This window comes from Anolis carolinensis, chromosome 3, assembly GCF_035594765.1.
Source record: "Anolis carolinensis isolate JA03-04 chromosome 3, rAnoCar3.1.pri, whole genome shotgun sequence".
NCBI classification, from domain to species: domain Eukaryota; kingdom Metazoa; phylum Chordata; class Lepidosauria; order Squamata; family Dactyloidae; genus Anolis; species Anolis carolinensis.
The window spans coordinates 102797421-102820367 of NC_085843.1; the positions used below are offsets into that span (position 1 = coordinate 102797421).

Consider the following 22947-nt stretch of genomic DNA (forward strand, 5'->3'; position numbering starts at 1 on the left):
ACACATTTACTACTATGGAAACTGTAACTCAGTGCTAGAAGCCAGTACATGCAGTCCCTTAATTACAAACAAAATACATTCTGTAGGCTTGTTCTTAAGTTTAATTTGTATACAAGTTGGATCAGGTACATTCTTAAGTGTATCTCTCCATCCCCCCTCTCTCTCTAAGCCAGGGGTCCCCAAACTTTTTAAGCAGAGGGCCAGTCCACAATCCTTCAGACTGTTGAGGGGCCGAATTATCATTTGAAAAAAAAAATACAAACAAATTCCTATGCAAACTGCACATGTCTTATTTGTAGTGCAACAACAACAACAATAGAATACAATATTTAAAAATGAAAACAATTTTAACCAACATAAACCTATTAGGATTTCAATGGAAAGTGTGGGCCTGCTACTGGCCAATGAGATAGTCAAGTTAATTAGGATTGTTGTTGTTGTTGTTGTTGTTGTTGTTGTTGTGTGTCTTCAAGTCATGTCAGACTTTGGCCGAGCCTAAGTCTAAAATTATTTATTTATTTACTGCATTTATTTACTACATTTATATCCCACCCTTCTCACCCCGAAGGGAACTCAGAGCAGCTGTATGTACATACAATATATTATATTATTAGCATAACACAATATTAGCATTATATATTACTATATTGAACTATACCACTATACTATTATATAATATGTAATATAAAACATATAATTAATATTATTATATGGTATTACTATTAGTATTATATTGTATAACATAAGATTATTATCAATATTATATGTAAATACAATATATTATATTATTAAAACTGATATAAAAATATTATATTATAAAACTGAGGGCGGGGGCCAGGTAAATGACCTTGGAGGGCCGCATCCGGCCCCCGGGCCTTAGTTTGGGGACCCCTGCTCTAAGCTTTGGACAGCATAGGGAAGGGTTAACAGGCATGTGGTCTTCATTTTGCTGTCTGTGCGCCTGTTCAGAAGATTTCACCTTACTTTCTGTCCCTGTGACAATTGGATTTTGAAAAATGTGGCTTCTTGTGGAAGCAAGGAATAGAATCACAGAGTTGGAAGCGACGTCGTGGGCCATCCAGTCCAACGCCCTGGCAAGAAGCAGGAAAATTGCATTCAAAGCACCCTCGACAGATGTTTAAAATCTTCCAAAGAAGGAGCCTCCACCACACGCTAGGAAAGAGAGTTCCACTGCTGAACAGCTCTCACAGTTAGGAAGGAGTGGTGAGAAAGTTTCAGTGGAAATACTTTTTCCTCATGAGAATTCTTTCAGGAGTGAATTTCCCTTCCTAGGGTAGTTTTCTTTCAGTTCCTGTTGTCTCATTCCCATTCTTAACTAGCAGTCATTTGTAAAGTCAGATGTTTGTAACTCGAGGATTGCCTGTACTTTTATGTCAGGGAATGATCACAGGAAATGATCTATGCCATACCTAGAAATAATGGCAGCACTAATTTTTTTGAAAGGTAGCTATATTAATTAAAATGTACACTCCCCATTTTGTCTAGTAGCACAAGTAGATTTGCTGTGTAAAGCAGGTTAAAACTGAGACCATGCCTTGCTATTCTACAATTTAAGAAGGCAAATTATACAGAACTATATATAATACGGTTAAAAGAACTGAATTAAAGTGTGCACACTGAACCACACTCATAATAGCATATAGCACTGAATTGTTAAACATTCTATATCAGAACTGCATAAATTTGAAATGTGATGGAGCAGCTACCTATGCATCACGAAATTCAGTCAAAAGAAGAATCCATGCAAGCTCACCAAATCTAAGAGGTTCTCAAAACACATAAATGTTCATCATATATGCATGCGTATGAATATAGCATTCTGTCTTCAAGTGATGTCTCCTTTTCTCTGTTGAAACTGGACACAATTTTCCCAATTTATTTTAATCAACTGCCTAATATGCACCATAATTTCTGTACCTGCAAAATGGAGCACAAAGTCATCTCCTGAAAGGTGTAAAATGGTTTCACGCGCACTTAACAGCCTCAGCAAACATTATCCTGGCTACTTTAAGCTCCATTAATCTTAACGCAGGGCTGCATAACAAAACAGTTTCTCTTAACTGCCAGATTCTTGACCTTCTGCTGCTCCAGTCCCAGGATGGGGGTTGGGGGCAAAGGATACTTCTGGCCAATCACATCCAAAAGCTGCAGAATTAAAACCACACACACATCACGAAACAGCCAGCAAAAAAGACAAATCCTCCCCCTAATAATACCACCATGGCAACAGGGCTGGGTTGCACTCCTGGTTCAAGCCCTGAAAACATAACTAATTCAAATTCACAGAAAGTGTTCTGTTCGTAGTATTTGGCTGCATCAGAGGATATCAGAACTATAAGCACATTATTTCCTAACAGTGGTACATTTTATACCCAACCACACAGAGCAAGAAAATGCAAAACTAAATGCAAACAGATTTTAGAGGGGAGAAGAAAAGGGACACAGTTTCTGCCAACTTACCACTCCTTCTGTAATTCTATCATTTGTTCTCAAAACTGCTTTTTACTAAATTCCCCCTTTTGCACATACACAGCTAGCAGTTAGTTCTATTTGGGGGGAAAGATGAGAACAGCTGTGCATCTTTAGTTACATGTAATAATTTGCAAAATCATGTCATCTATACCTCAGAAACAAATGAAATTCAAGAGAGCTCAAAAAGTGTTTACTATTAAAATAAATAATTATTAATTGCTCTTTTTTGAAAAATTCTCCCTGTTGTAATTTATCACAAAAATGAAGTCTCTCTTTCTAGGAATTAATTACATGGTTCTCATCCTGGTGAGGATTTATGCAATCATGTATTGTATTATTATAAGATGTTAAAAGCAGAAAGGGATGATCTACAATAATATTTTGGCCTCCTATAATTTGTGGTATAAAATATTTCCAAATAAATTTCCAAACCAATTTAAGATTGCCACAGAGAATAATAAAAATGCTTACTCCTCATTGGGTTGTTTGTGTTATCTAACTAGGAACAAAAAGTGAATGTACAAGCAAGCCATGGCTCCAACAATTATATTTTTACTCAGGCAAATGCCTTTCAAGTTGTGAATTGGTTTCCAGAGATAAAAGTTGGGGATAAATAAATAAATAAATAAATGATTATGATGATGATGTCCCTAAGCCAAATTTATCACAAGGTTTTCTAGGCTTAGTTTGCTATAAACTCAATTGCCTTTAAAAACTATGAATGAGTGTATATAAGAAAAAATATGTTAATTTCAGAATGTATTTGTGCAAATGTGCGTACTGACTTAAGTACTGAAATTGCTCATGTTTTTAGAGAGTTGATGTTTGGAAGCCTGAATCCAAACTGATGTTGTGAGATATCTGTTAGGCTACTAAGAAAATAATCTGTTGCTGTTTTTTACAGGTGTTTTGGTGGTAGGATCTTTTATGCAACATGTTATATTTACATGCAAAACTCCTTTTCTTGCTCCATATAAACTTAAAATACTTTGGTGGAGATGTAATTGTTTATATGGTTAACTAGCCAAACAAGCAGAGGACTGGATGATTGTAATCAGTCTTTGTTCAAATCATCGTAGCCATATAAATTAGTCATACATTATTTTAAAAGTTTTTACTCCATCTATGAAACAGCAATATCCAGTGTGCAACTTAGTTGATCTCGAGTAAGCTCTAACCCTGGTTGCCCAGGTTTCAGCAGTGGCAAGGAGTTCATTTGCACAGCTAAAACTAATGCTCAATTTCCTGAGACATCAGATCTAGCAAGGAGGACACATGTCTTGTTTACATTCAGTTGAGAATACTGTAGCATGGGCTTGCCTTTGGAAACTGTTTGGAAACTTCAATGGGTCCAAAATGCTCTGATCAGAATGCTAACCCAGGTCTCTTACAGGAGGAATATAAACCCTTGTTAAAATAGCTTCACTGCCTACTGATTCAGTTCGGGGCACAATTCAAAGTGTTGGTCATGACCTATACATCCCTATTATCACCGGACATGAACCTGCCAAAGTCCTGAGATCTATAGGGGAAGAAGCCTTCTCTCAGTCTTGCCACCATCACAGTATCACGGTGATGGTGGCCTTCTCAGTGGTTGCTCCTACCCTCTGAAACTCCCTTCCTAGCCGCCTCCTGCTCTTCTTTTACCAGCAGTAAAGTAATCTTTTAATGTGTAAGCAGCAAAGGAGTTTCTTCTTGGGATGTTTTATTTATCTTTTTAAACTTATGTAAGTTATGATTTAAATTTTCAGAAATTTGACTGGGAAGTTGTTTAACTGACTATTTCTGAGTCTGCGTTGGATCCCAATCTGAAAGGAAGGAAACATACAAATTAAACAATTTAATAAATATTTGTCATAGAAAACAAACAGACACAGTTTTCCCAAACTGTTCTATTCAGGCCTTAGATATTTTAAATTATCTTATAAGCATCTTATGTAATCAAGCCCTTGTGTTAATTTATGTTATACTGATTTAATTCTGACAGTTCATTAGATAAGCAAAATGATCCTCTTCCTTAGTACATATGACACAATAGAGAAAATCTACTGTACTTTTTGAGTTGTCTTAAAACAAATGTTTATGGTTTTGACACCTCAATATTTACAACAAATACTCCAATGGAAAATTTCTATTGCTCAAGTAGAGCAATAGTCAAACATACTCAAAATAGAACAGACAACTAAAACAATCTCAAAGGTCAGTGCAAACCATTAAGAAAGAAACTTCACTAAACAGGCACAATCTTGATGTTTCAACTGATGTGTTCTATTTTTCATAATGTGTATCTTGTATTATTTCACAGCGCAAGAAATTAGCTTTCCAAACACATTAGGTACAGGTTGATTTACCTTAGTGCCCAGAAATCTCTATTTCTCTACCACTCTTGGATATATTCATCTAAAGAGAATCTGCCACCTGCTCCAAAAGCATTCCGCTTCCTGTGTTCAGTGGAGCCTCCCTGCAGCCAATAAGCTGGTGCTAATGCTACTTCTCATGCTAGAGATTTCAAACTCGTCCAAATTATCCCATCAGACTCCAATATTACTGAATGCTGACTAGGCTTCTTTAGCATTCCAACAATTACAGAAGAAATCCACAGTTTACGTGTTTGTTATCAAAGCTGTACCAAATCCTACTAGTTTAGGAATTCCTTCATCACATTCCATAATCTTTCTGACTCCCACCATCTGAAGTACAGGAGTAGCTAGTTATGGTGGCTTTTTTCTTACAAGATGCTGAACAACTAAAAACCAAAACAGGAATGAAATACTTTTGTTGTGCAAAACAGAACAAAGGATGGGGCCCCAAGTGGCCATTTTGCTGACAATTGCTTCTTTCAGTGAAATCTTAAAACCTTATGTAGGGAGAAGCCCCAGAAAGCCATCAAGAACAAGTTTCTGTAAGGGAAGGAGGGCTGCACAGGGAAGAGAGTTGCATGAAACGTCTGTTCTTCTTGGAGGATTAATTTCTTGAATATAGGTTTAGGCAAATTTTCTAACCTGTAGTCTTTACAAAACCATCCTTTCATCTCCTAAACTGGTTAATGTGTCAACACTGCCAACGTGGTGCAATTGTTTGACTGTTGGAATAGAACTCAGGGAGACCAGGATCCAAAACCCCATTCAGCCATGGAAACCCAATAGATGACTTTGGACAAGTCATACTCTCTCATGGCAATCTCTCTCTAATCAAATTCTGCCAAGAAAACACTATGAAGGCACACAATGGCAATACGTAGACCGGCACATCTATTACTTCTTTATCTAGCACCAATCAAATCATTAATCTTCAGGTATTCTTTCCCTTAAAACACCTTTGATCATTTGAGGTTCCTTGCTCACATTTTGTGGAAATTCTGTGCACATCCGACTAGGATATCTCAAAAAGATTCAGGTCTAAGAGAAAGATCTCTCGATTAGAAATGCCTGTTTTCACTAAACTGAATTTCACACTGTAATGATTAACTGAGGCTGCAAACTACTAAGATTTCTTTCAAATACTATTGCATGGAATAGCTTCTCACAGACTAAGTGTGCACATTCAGAGTGTTTGACAGGGCCAAAGGAAGTCAACAATCAGCCAGAAGAGATAACAGGGAATGAGAAAGAAGGCAGCACTATTTTTAAACAAAATAAATAAATATTTGTGATGAGCCAAGTTCCCTTTCTCAATAGCAAATAGGGTGTTTTATTATCCAGTAATTCAAACAAAACTTGATCAGAACATGACTTTTTTCCTATATTCCTATAAAAGTTCCAAATTGGTAAAGTTACTTTTCTTATCTACACCAAATTTCCTTAACCAGCATGATCAAAACCTTTTCCTAGCTTTGTAGAAGGTATATTATTATTGTTATTATCATTTTGTTATTGAGCTGTTATGGGGTCTAAATGCCCTAAAGGCACCAGATCCCATGTGGTTTCCCTTGGAAACCAAGTAGGATCCAATTGAATGGGAGACCACTAATGATGAGAGACCTCTCATTGCAAAGAGATGGATGGGAGGTGCCGTAAGCTATATTTCAGAAATGAAACTGGCATAATCATTTCTTAGTATTGGTTTCCTAAGAAAAGCTCATGGAATTCATGGGGCCACATTAAGTCCACAGGTGACTTGAAGGCACATACACACAAATATGGGTTAAGCAGTAACTGAGCCAGACAAAAAATACAAAGCAGATATAGTGCATCTCTCTGCTGACATAATCTACTGTTTGTGCCACCACAGTATATGTGCCTAGAAATATCTAGAAAAAGTGGTGTTGGTAATGGGGAGAAGAGGGAGAATGGGAATAAAGAGCAGGATGTAATATAGACAAGCAAAGCTGAGAGGAGGAGAAGAGGAAAAAAACATACGGTGGTGATGTTGATGATGGAGTTCTTCTACCCTTAAGACGTCAGACTTAGCCATAGTCAACAGCTTAGTTACATCCCATTTAGACTATTGTATCAGGCTCTACATGGGGCTGCCCTTGAAAAGTGCCCGGAAACTCCAGAGATCTGCAGCCAGGTTACTGACAGGTGCTGGACCTAGAGAGCATACCACTCTTCTGTTTCAGCACCTACACTGGCTGCCAATATGTTTCAGAGCCTGATTCAAGGTGCTGGCTTTGACCTTTAAAGCCCCAAACGATTCAGGCCCAACTTACTTATCTGACCACATCGCCTCTTACCAACCTGCCCAACCATTAAGATCTTCCAGAGAGACCCTTCTGTTGTTGCCACCGCCATCACAAATACGGTTGGCGGTGACGAGAGGGAGAGCCTTCTCGGTAGCCACCCCAACCCTTTGGAACTCCCTCCACATTGAGATTAAAACTGTCCCTAACTGTTATCTTTCAAGAACCAGTTGAAGACCTACCTGTTCAAGAAAACTTTTGACAAATTAATTCAATTGCTAATGACAAGGTCAATTTACACTGAACTTAGTGAAATATACTATTAAATTGATAAGTCTCCACAATAATTGTAATTGGTTTAAAATGTTTTCAATTCTTAGTATTTATTTATATCTTATTTCTGGACATTATTATGCTTTGTGAGATTTTTGTCTTATATTTTATGTTAAATGTGTTTTGATTTGTATTGTATTATCTTGTGGGCTGCTTTGGGTTCCATTATGGAGAAAAGCGGGATATAAATAAAGTTGTATTATTATTATTATTATTATTATTATTATTATCATCATCATCATCACCACCACCACCACCACCACCCTTGGTTAAGAAGAAGGTCTCCAGACTACCTCGACTATCTGTTTGTGTGTGTGTGTGTGTGTGTGTGTGGCCAAAAATGTATACTTGCAAGTGTTGGGGGTTAAAGGCTAAAAGTAAAGAGGAATACTAAGACATAAAAAGCATGACTTCACTGGGAAAGATATTCAGAATGCTAGACAGAGTTCAAGGTTGGCAGGGCTGAGGATTGAAGCTTAACACATTCTGAAGTGAGGGGCTGGCAGGTTGACAGTGAAGGTGGGAATAAAGAAAAGGAATCGAGATGTAACTTTTTTTTTAAAAAAATCTGCTAATACGGTTGGCCTGTAAGTAATTTTCTAGCAATATAATCAAATCTACTGATGGCAAATACAGTGCCTCCATTCATGCTTCCTGCATGGCATCAGCTATTTCTTGGGCACTGATAAAGTGATAAAATGGAATGACATTTGTCTAAATTAGATTTTTACTGCATGAATACATTTCTGTTCTGCAAACCAAATTAATGCTTTTGCAAAGTTTTCAAAGGCACACTTGTTTTCTAAATAAAAACAAATGCAATAAAACATAATGTGTTTCCTTTAACAATTTTCTGCTGAGTTATAGGAAATTTCTAAGAAAGCACCATTTATCTTAACAGGAATAACTCTTATGTAAAATATATAGATTGGAGCCTAAAGGTCTCCGTAGATTGTAAGCACAATGATTACAAGTAGTAACCATTATGCTTAAGAGCTATACAAATGCATAGAAATAGTTCAACAGAAAAGTCAAAATTATTCGACAGAAGAGCACATGCAAGGTAGGGCTAACAGGGTCTCTGCCTCTTCATGTTGGGTCAGCATTAACCTGTGTATACGATGATCCAGTTTGTGTGTGTGTTATACATATACATACACATAAAATACAAGCAAACAAATCCAATAAGCAAATCTCATTTCATATAAGGGATGTCATTTTAGTACATCATTGTATAAAATGGAATTTCAATATCCATGGAGTTTGGTATCCCTGGAAACAAAACCCCAGCAGATACCAAAGACTCAAGGTATCCACCTCACATCATGAACCTGAGAACAGAGTAATGTAAGTTATACTATGAATTATGGAAGTGAGGGGAGGAGAGGGAAAAGGAAAGGAAGGGAGAAAGGTCACATCATGAAGGCACTGGTTTTGGCTATGCATTTGTACTTCAGGCACAGTACATTTAACACTTAGATAACTCACAACTTATTGTTGTGAGTTGCTCTGTACCTTCAGGTAATTTCCAACTTATGGAAAACTTGAGGCAAACCTATCACATAAATTTTCTTGGCATGCCTTGTTCAAAAGGAGTGTTTGTCTTTGCCTTTCTCTATATCTGCAACCATACCTCAAGAAGTCTGACTTGGCAAGGGTGGTCCACACCTTGGTTACATCTAGACTGGATTACTGCAATGTACTCTACGTGGGGTTCCCTTTGAAGACGGCCCAGAAACTGCAATTGGTGCAAAGATCGGCAGCCAGGCTGTTAACAGGAGCTAGCCACAGAGAGCGTATGACGCCTCTTTTGAAGCAGCTCCATTGGCTGCCGATAACTTGCAGGTCCCAATTCAAAGTGCAGGTTATGACCTATAAAGCCGTAAACAGCTCGAGTCCTGCTTACTTGCGTGACCATATCTCCCCCTACGGGCTAATGCAAGCTCTTAGATCCGCCAGGAAGGCCCTTCTCTCGCTCCTGCCTCCATCGTAAACACGACTGATAGGGATGAGGGAGAGAGTCTTCTTGGTGGTGGCCCTCCGGCTCTGGAACTCTCTCCCTAGGGAGATTAGATTAGCATCTACCTTGGCCACATTCCACAAAAAATTGAAGAATTTGATGTTTCAACGTGCTTTCGAACAGTAGGGCCATCCAGTCTTAACTATTTACTGCCCTAACCCTCAGGACTTTACCCTATTCCTGAATCTCATTGCCTTTTGCACATGCTGGGCTTCCCTGTAATTTCCTAATAGCCCCACTGTTTAGTCTTGATGCTCACTGATGTATTTTGTGAATGTTATTTCACTGTTATTGTTTTAATTATATATGCTGTTGTTATATTGTTTTATCTGTTGATTGGGCTTGGTCACCATGTGAAGCCCACCATGTGGACTCAGGGAGATAGAAGCGGGTTATAAATAAAGTATTATTATTGTTATTATTATTATTGACACAACAACATCAATCCGACTGTCACCTGGTATGGCGACATCAATAATCCAAACCTTTTTCTTTTCCACGACTGTGAGGCTGGTGTATTGTGTTCCAGAACTTTGTCAGTCCTGATTTGAAAGTCCCACAGTATCTTTGCATGTTCATTTTCCATTATCTTTGCAGGTTTGTGATCCTACCAGTTCTTTACTGCTGGCAGGTGGTACTTGTGGCATACATTCCAATGAATCATTTGGGCCACATAGTTGTGCCTCTGTTTGTAGTCTGTCTGTGCAATTTTCTTACAGCAGCTGAGGATATGATCAATGATTTCATCAGCTTCCTTGCACAGTCTGCATTTTGGGTCATTAGCTGATTTTTCGATCTTGGCCTTAATTGAATTTGTTCTGATGGCTTGCTCCTGGGCTGTAAGAATCAGGACTTCTGTCTCCTTCAGTGTCCCATTCGTGAGACATAACCAGGTCTTCTCCTTATCAGCTTTTCCTTCAATTTTGTCAAGGGACTTTCCACGCAATGCTTTGTTGTATGAGCTGTCAGCTCTAGTTTGCAGTGCGGTTTTCTTGTACTGGTTTTTTGTCTGCTGTGCTTTGAGGAGTTTCTGACCCGCGACCCAGCAGTCTCTCTGTCTGAGCTAGCAGAAGTGGTCTCCAATGCGGCCCTTGTCTCCCAACAACTGATAGTGTTGGGAGACTTTAACATTCATGCTGAGACCACATTGACAGGAGCAGCTCAGGATTTCATGGTTGCCATGACAACCATGGGGCTGTCTCAAGTTATATCTGGGCCCACACATCAGGCAGGACACACCTTGGACCTTGTTTTTATTGTGGACGGTGGGACAGTCAGAGTGGAAGAGCAAAACATTCTTCCATTGTCATGGTCTGACCATCATCTGATCTGTTTAAGTATCGCCGTGTCTTCTAACCTCCGCAGGGGTGGTGGACCCATTAAGATGGTCCGCCCCAGGAGACTGATGGATCCGGATGGACTTCTGAGGTCTCTTGGGGATCTTCCTGTCTTGGAGACTGGCGATCTTGTCGATGCCCTGGCTGATCGCTATAACAGGGAGTTGGCAAGGGCACTGGACACGATCGCTCCCGAACGTCCTCTCTCGCTACGTAGAGCCACGTCGACTCCTTGGTTCACTGAGGAGCTGGCCGTGATGAAGCGTGCGCGGAGGGGACTAGAGTGCATCTGGAGGAAATCTCGGGATGTGTCTGACCAAGCACGGGCTAAAGCCGCTATTAGGGCTTACTCCGTGGCTTTGCGAGCAGCCAGGAAAGCTTTCACGACTGCCCGCATAGCGTCTGCGGCCAATAGGCCATCGGAGTTGTTCCGAGTTGTTGGGGAGCTCCTGCGGCCTCCTGAGGCACAGGGGCTTCCCGATGACTCGGCAACTAGGTGCAGCGATTTCGCTCACCATTTTGCAGGCAAAGTTGCTCAGATACGCCTTGAGCTAGACTCCAGTTTAATTGTAGTTCCAGAGGAGGTAACCGAGGTACCTGTCTGTTCGATCTTATGGGATTCTTTCCGGCTTGTTCTTCCTGATGACGTGGAGGGGATTCTTGGGTCTGTGAGGGCGACCACCTGCGCTCTGGATCCTTGCCCCTCCTGGTTGGTCAAGCTGGCCAAAGATGGGTTGTTGGATTGGTTTGTGACCATAATAAATGCCTCTTTGGTTCAGGGGTCAGTTCCATCCTGCTTTAAGCAGGCGGTAGTAAAACCACTATTAAAAAAGCCCTCGCTTGATCCATCTATTTGTAACAACTACAGACCAATTTCCAACCTCCCATTTTTGGGCAAGGTGCTGGAGCGGGTGGTTGCCAAGCAGCTCCAGGAGTTTCTCGATGACACTGATTTTCTGGACTGCTCGCAGTCTGGCTTCAGGCCTGGGCACAGTACCGAGACGGCTTTGGTCGCCTTGGTGGATGACCTCCGCAGAGAGCTGGACAGGGGGAGTGTGACCCTGCTGGTTCTCTTGGACATCTCAGCGGCTTTCGATACCATCGACCATGGTATCCTTCTGGGGAGGCTCTCTGGGATGGGGCTTGGTGGCACTGTGCTGCAGTGGCTCCGGTCCTTCCTGGGGGGTCGTTCCCAGATGGTGAAGTTGGGGGACTCCTGCTCGGACCCCTGGCCATTGACCTGTGGGGTCCCGCAGGGGTCTATTCTATCCCCCATGCTATTCAACATCTACATGAAACCGCTGGGAGAGGTCATCCGGAGTTTTGGAGGGCGTTGCCATCTCTACGCAGATGACACGCAAATCCACTACTCCTTTCCATCTGAATCCAAGGAAGCCCCTCGGATGCTGAACCAGTGCCTGGCCGCTGTGGCGGACTGGATGAGGAGGAACAAGCTGAGGATCAATCCTGACAAGACAGAGGCCCTCCTGGTCAGTCGCGCGTCGGATCGGGGTATTGGGTGGCAACCTGTGCTGGACGGGGTTGCACTCCCCCTGAAATCACAGGTCCGCAGTTTGGGGGTCCTTCTGGACTCAGCGCTGACGCTTGAGGCTCAGGTGTCGGCGGTGGCCGGGAGGGCCTTCGCACAACTCAAACTTGTGCGCCAACTGCGACCATACCTCGTGAAGTCTGACTTGACCACGGTGGTGCATGCCTTAGTTACCTCTAGACTGGACTACTGTAATGCGCTCTACGTGGGGCTTCCCTTGAAGACGGCCCGGAAACTACAACTGGTTCAGCGCTCGGCGGCCAGATTAATTACAGGGGCGAGCTACAGGGAGAGATCTACTCCCCTGTTCAAGGAGCTCCACTGGCTGCCGTTCACCTTCCGGTCCCAATTCAAGGTGAATACCATCATTTATAAGGCCCTAAACGGTTTGGGACCCACCTACCTTCGTGACCGTATCTCCTATTATAAACCTGTTCGATCCCTCCGCTCATCCGGGGAGGCCCTTCTTTCGCCACTGCCTTTATCCCAGGCCCGTCTAGTGGGAACGAGAGAGAGGGCCTTTTCTGCTGTGGCCCCCCGACTGTGGAATTCATTGCCCTCTGAGATCAGGCAAGCCCCCACCTTATTGGCTTTTAAGAAAGATCTAAAAACATGGCTTTTTCGATGTGCCTTCGGGGAGTAAATGTTATATACCTTTGATTACTCCCCTTGGATTTTATTCTTTGGACTGTCTGGACTGTTCCATCTTATACCCCTGTTCTCTTTATTTATATGCCTCTCTCTCCCGAGTTTTTAATTAAATGTTCATGTGGCCCGCCCTGTCTGCTCTGATCTGTGTTGTAATGTATATGATTATTTTTGTACTATTATATTGTGTTATGATATATTGTTTTATTTTGTTATATTGTATGGTGTCTGGGCATGGCCCCATGTAAGCCGCCCCGAGTCCCCATTGGGGAGATGGTGGTGGGTTATAAATAAAGTTTTATTATTATTATTATTATTCTGTCTTCAATCAAAGCAGGTTCTTCACTTTGCTTTACATATTCTGCCAGTGCATGTTCTTCTTCTTTGACTGCTTGTTTTACTTGTAAGAGTCCTCTGCCACTTGATCTTCTAGGCAGATATAGCCGGTCAACATCACTGCGAGGGTCCAGTGAATTATGAATGGTCATGAGTTTTCTCGTTTTTCTGTCCAAATTGTCCAGTTCCGCCTGTGTCCAATTTATAATGCCAGCAGTATATCTTATGACAGATATTGCCCAGGTGTTTATGGCCTTGATGGTGTTGCCTCCATTGAGCTTGCTTTTGAGAATTTTTCTGACCCTTTGTGTGTGTTCTTTGCTGACCACAGTTTTCACATGTTCATGCTCGATGTTGTTCAGCTGTAATATGCCCAGATATTTATAGGCCTCTAACTGGTGACACATTATTGTTTGGCCATTAGGCATATTATTCCCTTACTTTCAATAATTTTTCCCTTCTTCAATGCCACTGTCGAACATTTGTCCAAACCAAACTCCATGCTGATATCAGTGCTAAAAATTTGGACAGTTAGAGACTGGATTTCAGTTTCAGTTTTCCCACACAGCTTCAGGTCATCCATGTACATCAGATGTGAAATTTTGTGAGATTTCTTGGAGGTTTGATTGCCAAGGTTTGTTTTTTGTAAGATTGCTGACAGAGGGATCATGGCAATAATGAAAAGCAGATGGGACAATGAGTCTCCCTGGAAAATTCCTCTTCTGATGTTGACAAGTCCATAGCTTTCATTTCCAACAAACAGTTCAGTTAAGATCCATCATGTTTTCAATAAAAGCGCCAACGATTTTACAAATCCCGATGGCGTCCAGGCACTTGATGATTAAGCTGTGTGAGTCAAAGGCCTTTTTGTAGTCAATCCACGTCATGTGAAGATTAGCTTTTCGGCTTTTACAGTTCTCAAGAATCATTTCGTCAATTAATAACTGGTCTTTTGTGCCCCTCTGTTTTCAGTTTGTTGCCTTTCTGTTCATCTGGCAAGATGTTTTTTTCTTCAAGATAGTCTTGAATTCTGTCAGCTATGATGCCAATCAGTAGTTTAAACATAGTGGGCAGACACGTTATTGGCCTGTAGTTTCCTGGTGCTGCTCCTTTTGCTAGATCCTTTTGTATCAGATATGTTCTCCCAGTTGTTAGCCATTCACTGATACTTCCTTTTTGCAGCATCTCATTGAATTGTTGGGCCATTTTTCCATGTAAGCTAATCAGATATTTGAGCCAAAATCCATGCAGCTGATCACTACCAGGCGATGATGATGATGATTATCTTACTAATTTTATTATTTTTTACGTGTATAGTTACATTCACTCAGTCTCAGACGACAACTAAGGTGATTTCTTCTGAATAAATTATGCCAAGAAAACTGCATGATAGGTTTGCCTTAGGGTTGCCATAACTACGAAATACAGATGGTCCCCAAGTCAGAACAGTTACATTTTTAAGTGTAACTTCAGCTAGCATCCCATGCTAGCCTTCTCTATATTATTCAAAGCTAAAAGATAGGCTGAAGTTGTGCTTAAAAATGCACCTATTCTGATTTACAAACAAATTCAACCTAAAAACAAATCTACAAGACCTGTCTTGTTCATAACTTGGGGACTGCCTGTATCCTGAAAAAGCTAATAAAACTCCTGAAGAAGTTCAACATAGCTCAGTTATAATCTAATATTTCTACTTATCTATCTGGTTTAAACCAGTTGTCTTTTGAGATGCAAAATTAAAGTCATTACAGATGCAGATATTCATGAAATAATAAGCCAGGCATACAGAACTGCTTGAAAATTGCTTGTGTAATCCTATCCCGGAGAGTTCCCATAATCTTCTCAACTTCCATCTTGCTGGGGCGAACAATAAAGGAGCAAGGGTTTTGTGATGTGGAAAGCATGAAAGGGACAACATAATATCCATTCCTTGCAAAGAGCAGTCTAAAGCATAAGCACTTGGCCATCCTTTAGGACTCCTAGTTTTCTCTTTTATAGCCACTTGGAAAAAACAAAAAACAAAATGAAGTCACAATTAATTTAATTTATTTAGATGCAAACAATTCATTCTGTATTTAAAAATATTTTAAACACAGCTCAATGTAATTTTTGGAATCACCCCAAAATAAAAAACAGCTGCCGTTTGAAATATTTGTACCCCTTTATACGTTAAAAGTTGTTCTTCAGACAGGAGTTCCTTAAGAGATATGGACAAGCCACAATAGGGACAGGTTTCAGTGTCACTGCTACTGGTGGATTGTTTCGGTGTGACCATAATTATAGGATGGCCTATATTGGGTCTAATCCAAAATTTCTCACCGAGAATAAAGACAACTGGTCAATTGGAATCCTGAAGCAAAAAAACCCATATAAATGGAAAAACCAATAGTATGCTCATATGGAAAAGTAGGCAAATGAAAATAATTTGGGAAATGAATACTTTCATTCACCAATACAGAATACATATTCCACAAAAGTGGGATAAGAATCGTGACACTACAAAGTAAATTGAGAACTTCCCCAACCCAGAAAAAAGTAAGCAAAGCATTCTTTGGTCTTCTTTTGTTGAAAAGGTTCCACAAGACAAAAGACATGTAAGCTAGAACTAAAGATTGCATAATACTAGCTAAAGACATCAAGGTCTTGTGAGATGGAAATTTCCTTTGAGAGGGACCCATGTTCATGCATGAATTCCAGGCATTCTCTCTCCATGGGCTCGCCTTCAGGAGGAGGCCTCACAAAACAGACTCCCCAGATCTCAACCTAGATCTTGTCAGTGCCGGTGCCAGGCATAGGATGCCACGCTGTCAATTTCTCCACTCCCATTGCAGTTAGGCACAGAATCCAACCAATCACCGTAAGGACAAAGCCACACAAATGGATGTAAGCCAGTTGGGTGAGCTAGACTGCAGCTGGAAAGTGACCTTCAGCCAAGCCTAATCTCCATCCAAGCCATTTCTCCATGCTGAGAAATCTGTGGATAATGAAACAAGGAAACCTCTATTTATGGAGTTATGCAAATGCACATTCTCTCACATGGGAACCTCCCCTCTGTCTCAGGAAAATTGTGATACATAGGTAAACCCTTTTCCTGATTTTGAAAAACCTTTTTCTATGACAAATGTCCCCATGTCCTACTTGACCCACAGAAATGGAGAGCCTGGTGTAACACATGTCAAGATTAATTCCTCCTGTTGACATTTTGTCTGTTGGCAGGAATGGACTGGATGAGGGCAAAGAAAATGAGGTGTGATCCAGACAACAAAGAAGTGCTCCTGGTCAGTCACAAGGTAATCAGGTAATAGGAACGGGATATGTGTGAGATGGGATTCAAACCAGTGATAGATTTTTAATATATTGTGATATTTTGGTGCTAAATTCGTAAATACAGTAATTACAACATAACATTACTGCATATTGAAGTACTTTTTCTTTCAAATTTCTTTCCAGCTCTTTCAAATGAGTTTCTGACCTGAAACACAAAACTCGAGTATGGCTGGTTATCTCTAAAGCAGAAGACCGGAATATGGCTCTTTGAGATGTAAGAGCTGAACCTGGCTTGTGATCTGTCCAAGATGCACCTGAACAACAGACCAGCAGCGGTGATCTTTGAATGGGGCGCTGTGGAAACCACTCTTTTGAGTTCTGAAACCCTTTAGAATGTTGACAATAACTGAAAAACTTGATATCAAAAGATCAAAGGCAGGTTCTGCCCTGAACATTGGGGCCTTTGCAGGGGTGGGGGCTCCTGTTCCCCCAGACATTTAGGAGTAGTGCTCCCTTAATACTAGCCAGACAAGGAGGGGGTGATGGGAATGGTCGTTTAAAAGAACAAGTGCCCTAACTTGGTGTTTTGCTTCATGGCTGCTCCAGGTCCATGTCAGATCTAAAATAACAGTGCAAAATCTTTTCCATATCTTAGCAGCATCAATCAGCTCCACATCTTCAACCGAAACTTGAAGTGTGTGTTGTATTAGGAGCAGAGAGAACACTACAGTAGAGTCTCACTTATCCAACATAAACAGGCCGGCAGAAGCTTGGATAAGCAAATATCTTGGATAATAAGGAGGGATTAAGGAAAAGCCTATTAAACATCAAATTAGGTTATGATTTTACAAATTAAGCACCAAAACATGTTATACAACAAATTTGAAAGAAAAAGTACGTCAATATGCAGTAATGTTATGTTGTAATTACTGTATTTACGAATTTAGCACCAAAATATCACAATATATTAAAAAAATGACTACAAAAATGGCTTGGATAATCAAGAAGCTTGGATAAGCGAAGCTTGGATAAGTGAGACTCTACTGTATTGCATAAGTGAACATCAATTTGTACTTTTGTTGCTGAGCAGCTCAAAAGTTGTAATAAAGAGGCTTTGTGGGATACCCTTCAGTGGAGTGGACATGTGCAGTCCTAACACAGCTTCCATGTCATCTTAAACAATGAATAAAAAATCAGAAGAAAGTGTAGCTGTCCCATGTAGCTACTAGTTTAGCAAATGCCAAGACAACCAAGACAAGCACGGCCATGGGTGCTGCAGGCAAGTAGAAAGTTTTGATGACCTCCCTGGAAATGAAAACCTCTGTCACACACATACTGCCCCATAAAATCCAGATCATCTGCTTTGAACTGGATTACATGGCAGTGTAGACAGAATGAGTAAAATGAGGTATTTTTTAAAATGAGATAATCCTACTAATATACCTTCCGCTTGTAAATATCTCTCAACAACAATTGAAAAAAATGCCGCACAGAGCAGTCTGGCTTTAGGCCAGGGCATGGTAGTGAAACAGCCTTGGTTGCCTTAGTGGATTATCTATGCTGGGAACTGGACAGGGGGAGTGTGTCCCTGCTGGTTCTGCTGGACCTCTCAGCAGCCTTTGATACCGCCGACCACGGTATCCTTCTGAGACGCCTTGCAGAAATGGGCCATGAAGGTACTGTTTTGCAGTGGCTCCAGTCCTTCCTCGAGGGTCGTTCTCAGAAGGTGTTGTTCAGGGACAACTGCTTGGCCCCACAGCCTTTGTTCTGTGGGTCCTGCAGGGTTCAATATTATCCCCCATGTTATTTAACATCTACATGAAGCCACTGGGAGAGATCATCTGGAGTTTCGGGGTGCGGTGTCATCTGTACGCAGATGATGTCCAAATCTGTCACTCCTTCCCACATGCTACTAAGGAGGCTGCTGTTCAGGTCCTGAACCGGTGCTTGGCCGCTGTGACGGTCTGGATGAGGGCAAACAAATTAAAATTGAGTCCAGACAAGACAGAGTTCCTCCTGGTCAGTCGCAATGCCGAACAGGGCATAGGGTTGCAGCCCGTGTAGGATGGGGTCACACTCCCCCTGAAGACACAGGTTCGCAGCTTGGAGGTTCTTCTGGATTCATCACTGAGCCTGGAACCCCAAGCTTTTGCACAGTTAAAACTTGTCCGCCAGTTGCGCCCGTACTTTGGGAAGTCTGATTTGGCCACAGTAGTCCACGCTTTACTTACATCCAGAATAGATTACTGCAAAGCGCTCTCCGTGGGGTTGCCTTTGAAGACTGTCTGGAAGCTGCAACTGGTCCAACGAGCTGCTGCCAGATTGCTCACCGGAGCTGCGTACAGGGAGCATACAATCCCCCTGCTGTGTCAGCTCTACTGGCTGCCAGTTTGCTACCGAGCACAATTCAAAGTGCTGGCTTTGGCCTATAAAGCCCTAAACGGTTCTGGCCCAGTTTACATGTCCGAACATGTCTCCCTCTATCAACTGTCCTGGAGTCTAAGATCGTTGGGGGAGGCCCTGCTCTCAGTCCTGCCCTCTTCGCAGATACGATTGGCGGGTACAAGAGACAGGGCCTTCTCTGTAGTGGCCCCACGACTATGGAACTCCCTCCCCAGGGAGATTAGATCAGCCCCTTCCCTCCTGATTTTCTGCAAGTAAGTGAAGACATGGCTTTTCGACCAAGCCTTCGGAAACCTGGTGCAGCAATAGATAGAAAAGACATAGTATTTGACTACTGGAATGGCCCAGACTTTGCTCTTGGATCATGTGATGTAAATGGTTTTAATTGTGTTCTATTGTAATTTAATGTGTAATTTAAATGAGTTTCCTTGTATTTTAAATGGCATTGAATTACTGCCACATTGTAAAGCTGTTCTGAGTCCCCTTCGGAGTGAGAAGGGCGAGGTAAAAGTATAGTAAATAAATAAATAAATAAATATTTTTATATTATATGTTGAATTTGCACAATGATGCTTGGTTCTTTCAAGGGATTGGTTTACTTTGGATAAGATCCAGGCTAGATTATCCTATATGCACTTCTCACATAAGCTAAACAAAACAAAACATTAAGTTATGCCAAAAGTTTTCCAACATTGCCTTCAGCACTATGACTTGTCGTATGCCATAAAATTACTTCTGATTTGAAGCAACCCTAATGATTTTCTGAAGCTGAATGTGTGTGACTCATCCAAGGTGGGTTTCCATCGCCAAGTGGGAAATCAGACTTTGGCCTCCAGAAGTTAGTCCAACACTCAAGCCACTACAACACATACTGAACTCAATTTCTGTATCTTTGAACCACAAAAACATGGCAATAGAGTATAGCCTTTATTGTAAATGATCACTAAACCGATGCAAATCATGTGTATTTTACTGTACGGATGAAATAGTTATTTTCTCTACAACAAAATTGCAAAATATTTAGATCCAACTGAGAATATAGGAAGGACAAAGATATAATGGTCAAAATATTATTGGTGGCATTTTGCCATATAACTGTGCTGAAATAGTGTCAACTGGACGAAAGGGCCCCAAGTGCAAACTTCACGAAGGAAGAAAGGCATTAAAGAATTAGTCTGCGTGGAGCTGGTTGAATATGCTTGCCTTCTTTTGAGCTAGGAAAATGTGCAGCCTCTAGCCTGGAAGGCTTCCAGACCCACATTGCAATCTATACATGTCTACTCCAAGTAAATGATTTTATTGAGACATTCTCAGACAAGTGTGTGTGTAATTCTTGCCTACCACAGTGTACTGAATCCTCAAGATTCAGATATATTTACTGCTTATCTGTCTGAGGGTCAAAGGTTACATCATCTTATTTCACATATGTAGTAACATCCGTCTGCTTCCTACATCCTGATCTGCCAATATATTCATTTTATTAAGATGACTGAGCATGTGTACACACTGAAGTAGCACCTTATGCCCTGTGTGAAGAGCCTTTTATTGCTTTATCAGTGGTCGAAAGCTAACTTTTAACATAGTGCAAAGAAATAATTTAAAAACCAAGCAAAAAGAGGCAGAGGTCTGACCAGCATCACTGTCTATTCAAAGTGCTGTTCTGTCCATTTGTACCTTGCCTTGATATAAATAACAATGTAACCACGAACTGGACTTGAGGTAGGGCATACTGTCGCCTTCCAGATGTTGTTAGACTGCAACTCCTATCAGTCTTGCACAGGATAGCTAGTAGTGAAGGATGATGGAGTTGCAAGACCAAGAAGATGTGACAAGCTGCCCACCGTGGTCTAGGGATTCCCAGTCCTCAGAACTGTTATAAAGAATGAATCTACACTGCACAGTTATAGCAATTTCATCTCATTTTAAATTCCATGCTTTCATTTTAGGCTTTCTTGGGATTTGCAGTATGGGAAGAAACTCTCTCCCTTCAAAGTATAGCTTATTAGAGTGATCCAAGAGAAAAGACTGCATAGCATGGAAACATGACTGCTATAATTGCATAGTGTATACACCCAAAGGCCTCTCCTATCTCTTTGCAGTGCTTTGCAGTTCTCTCCTCCAAAAATTAAAATCTTCAAAGATAGTGCAGTAAGCACTGAACAAAAAGCATCATGGTTAACACAAAACTGAGAGCACGCATACAAAATATATATAAACAATAGAGACTCTGCCCTCTCTTTCCCATCCAACCTATCCCATACTGCTGGATATTTGCTAGCGCATTCAAACATCATCATCTCTGGCCCAACTATCCTGCCATCTTTCTAAAGAAACTCTATCAGTTTTATTTTTAGAATGATCCTGATGTTATGTCAACAAGTCTGAAGCAACTAAAACACACCCAGTCACACCTCTTTCTAAGACACTCGAGAGCAGATGATGCAACAGAGGAAAGTGAATTACAGTTGTGACATGAAAGTCCATACATGATTTCTCTTTCTTTTTTGTGCATTAAACTGTTGTACACCTTCATGTTCCTTCTGACTTGCTGAGGTGAACCTGCTACATGGGTCTTTGTGGCAAAATTTGTTCAGTGTGTTTTGCCTTTGCTGTCCTCTCATGCTGAAAGAGTGTGACTTGCCCAAGATCAGCCAGTGGGGTTCCATGGCTGAGTAGGAAATCGAAGCCTGGTCTCCAGAATCACAATCCAATCACAAATCACTACATGTCTGTAATTCCGAACAAGACATTAAAACCATATTTATGTGAAATTTGTTGTGTGCAGAGTACATTATTTCACACAAGCTCACAAATCACAAATGGCTACAAATCAAATGAAAATTTAGAAGAGTAATACTTCACTTGGCGTATTGCCTTCTGCAAGTTAGCATCTGAGTGTTAATTTACTACCTTGAAAACATGTCAATTCTCTATAAATTGGATAAAAACTTATTAATTTAACCTTAGTAATAACAAAGCAGCTGATCATAGCTTTTATTTTTGCCATGTGAAGTATTTCCCTATAGATGACATCATATGTGTTCCATGCAGAAGAGATGTGGGTGCAGGCATGACATAGATAACACACCCTAATATTTATAGGTTAGAGCAGGCTATTCCTAAGGCAGATGCTATTTTGTTCATGCTTATTAAAAAGCCATACATTCACTTGAAAATGTAGCTTTAGAAATGTTTTGTGCATTTTAATTACTTATGCCAGAAAGAGTAAGGCGCAAGTGTTTTGCAAAGACAAAGTAGAAGCATACTTGCCCATACTTTTCTTTCTACATGAAAAATAAAGGAAGAATGAACCCACGTTTCTGAAGGAAGAACTGTTGCATTCAGTTAGATTCCCAGGTGTGTGTGTTTTCCAGCATGAATGTAACAGTGTTTCTGATACAAGTTGAGTATCCCTCATCTTAAATGCTTAGGACCAGTAGTGTTTTGCATTTCAGATTTTGGATCAACTATATTTGCATATACAGTAGAACCCCGGTACTCCGAGTTAAACCGGCGGACCACAACTCGGTCAACCGGATAACTCGGATTACCAGGCGGGACGAAGGCTGGACTGGGAGGCGCTGCAAACGCCTCCCGGTTCAGTCCTCGTCCCCATGGAGAGGCCTCTCCGTGGAGACGAAGGCTGGATCGGGAGCCGCTGTTTGCTGCAAACAGGCGTTTGCAGCGCCTCCCGATCCAGCCCTCGTCCCCACGGAGAGGCCTCTCCATGGGGACGAGGACTGAACCGGGAGGCGCTGCAAACAGCGGCTCACGATCCGGCCTTCGTCCCCACGGAGAGGCCTCTCCATGGGGACGAGGACTGAACCGGGAGGCGCTGCAAACAGCGGCTCCCCGCGGTTGGGAGCACCCCCGCAACGAAGGGGCTCTCCCTCCCTTTGGCGGAGGCCTGGAGCCAGGGAAGTGACTCCCGCTTCCCTGG

The 22947-nt window shown here is 41.3% G+C and overlaps 1 protein-coding gene across 3 annotated transcripts in view; it reads right to left on the reverse strand.

Moving 5' to 3' along the window:
- The window catches only part of shroom2 (shroom family member 2), a 154169-nt gene that overhangs the window by 115620 nt on the left and 15602 nt on the right, over positions 1 to 22947 (reverse strand). The window contains exon 1 of one of the 3 annotated variants that reach the window (XM_062977248.1): positions 1939 to 2213. The exons of the other annotated variants lie outside the window; for them this stretch is intronic. Within the exon in view, the coding sequence (XP_062833318.1) occupies positions 1939 to 1962 (24 nt within the window). The 5' untranslated portion in view covers positions 1963 to 2213. Of the gene's footprint in view, positions 1 to 1938; positions 2214 to 22947 lie in introns of those variants that run through there. 3 annotated transcript variants of the gene reach the window in all.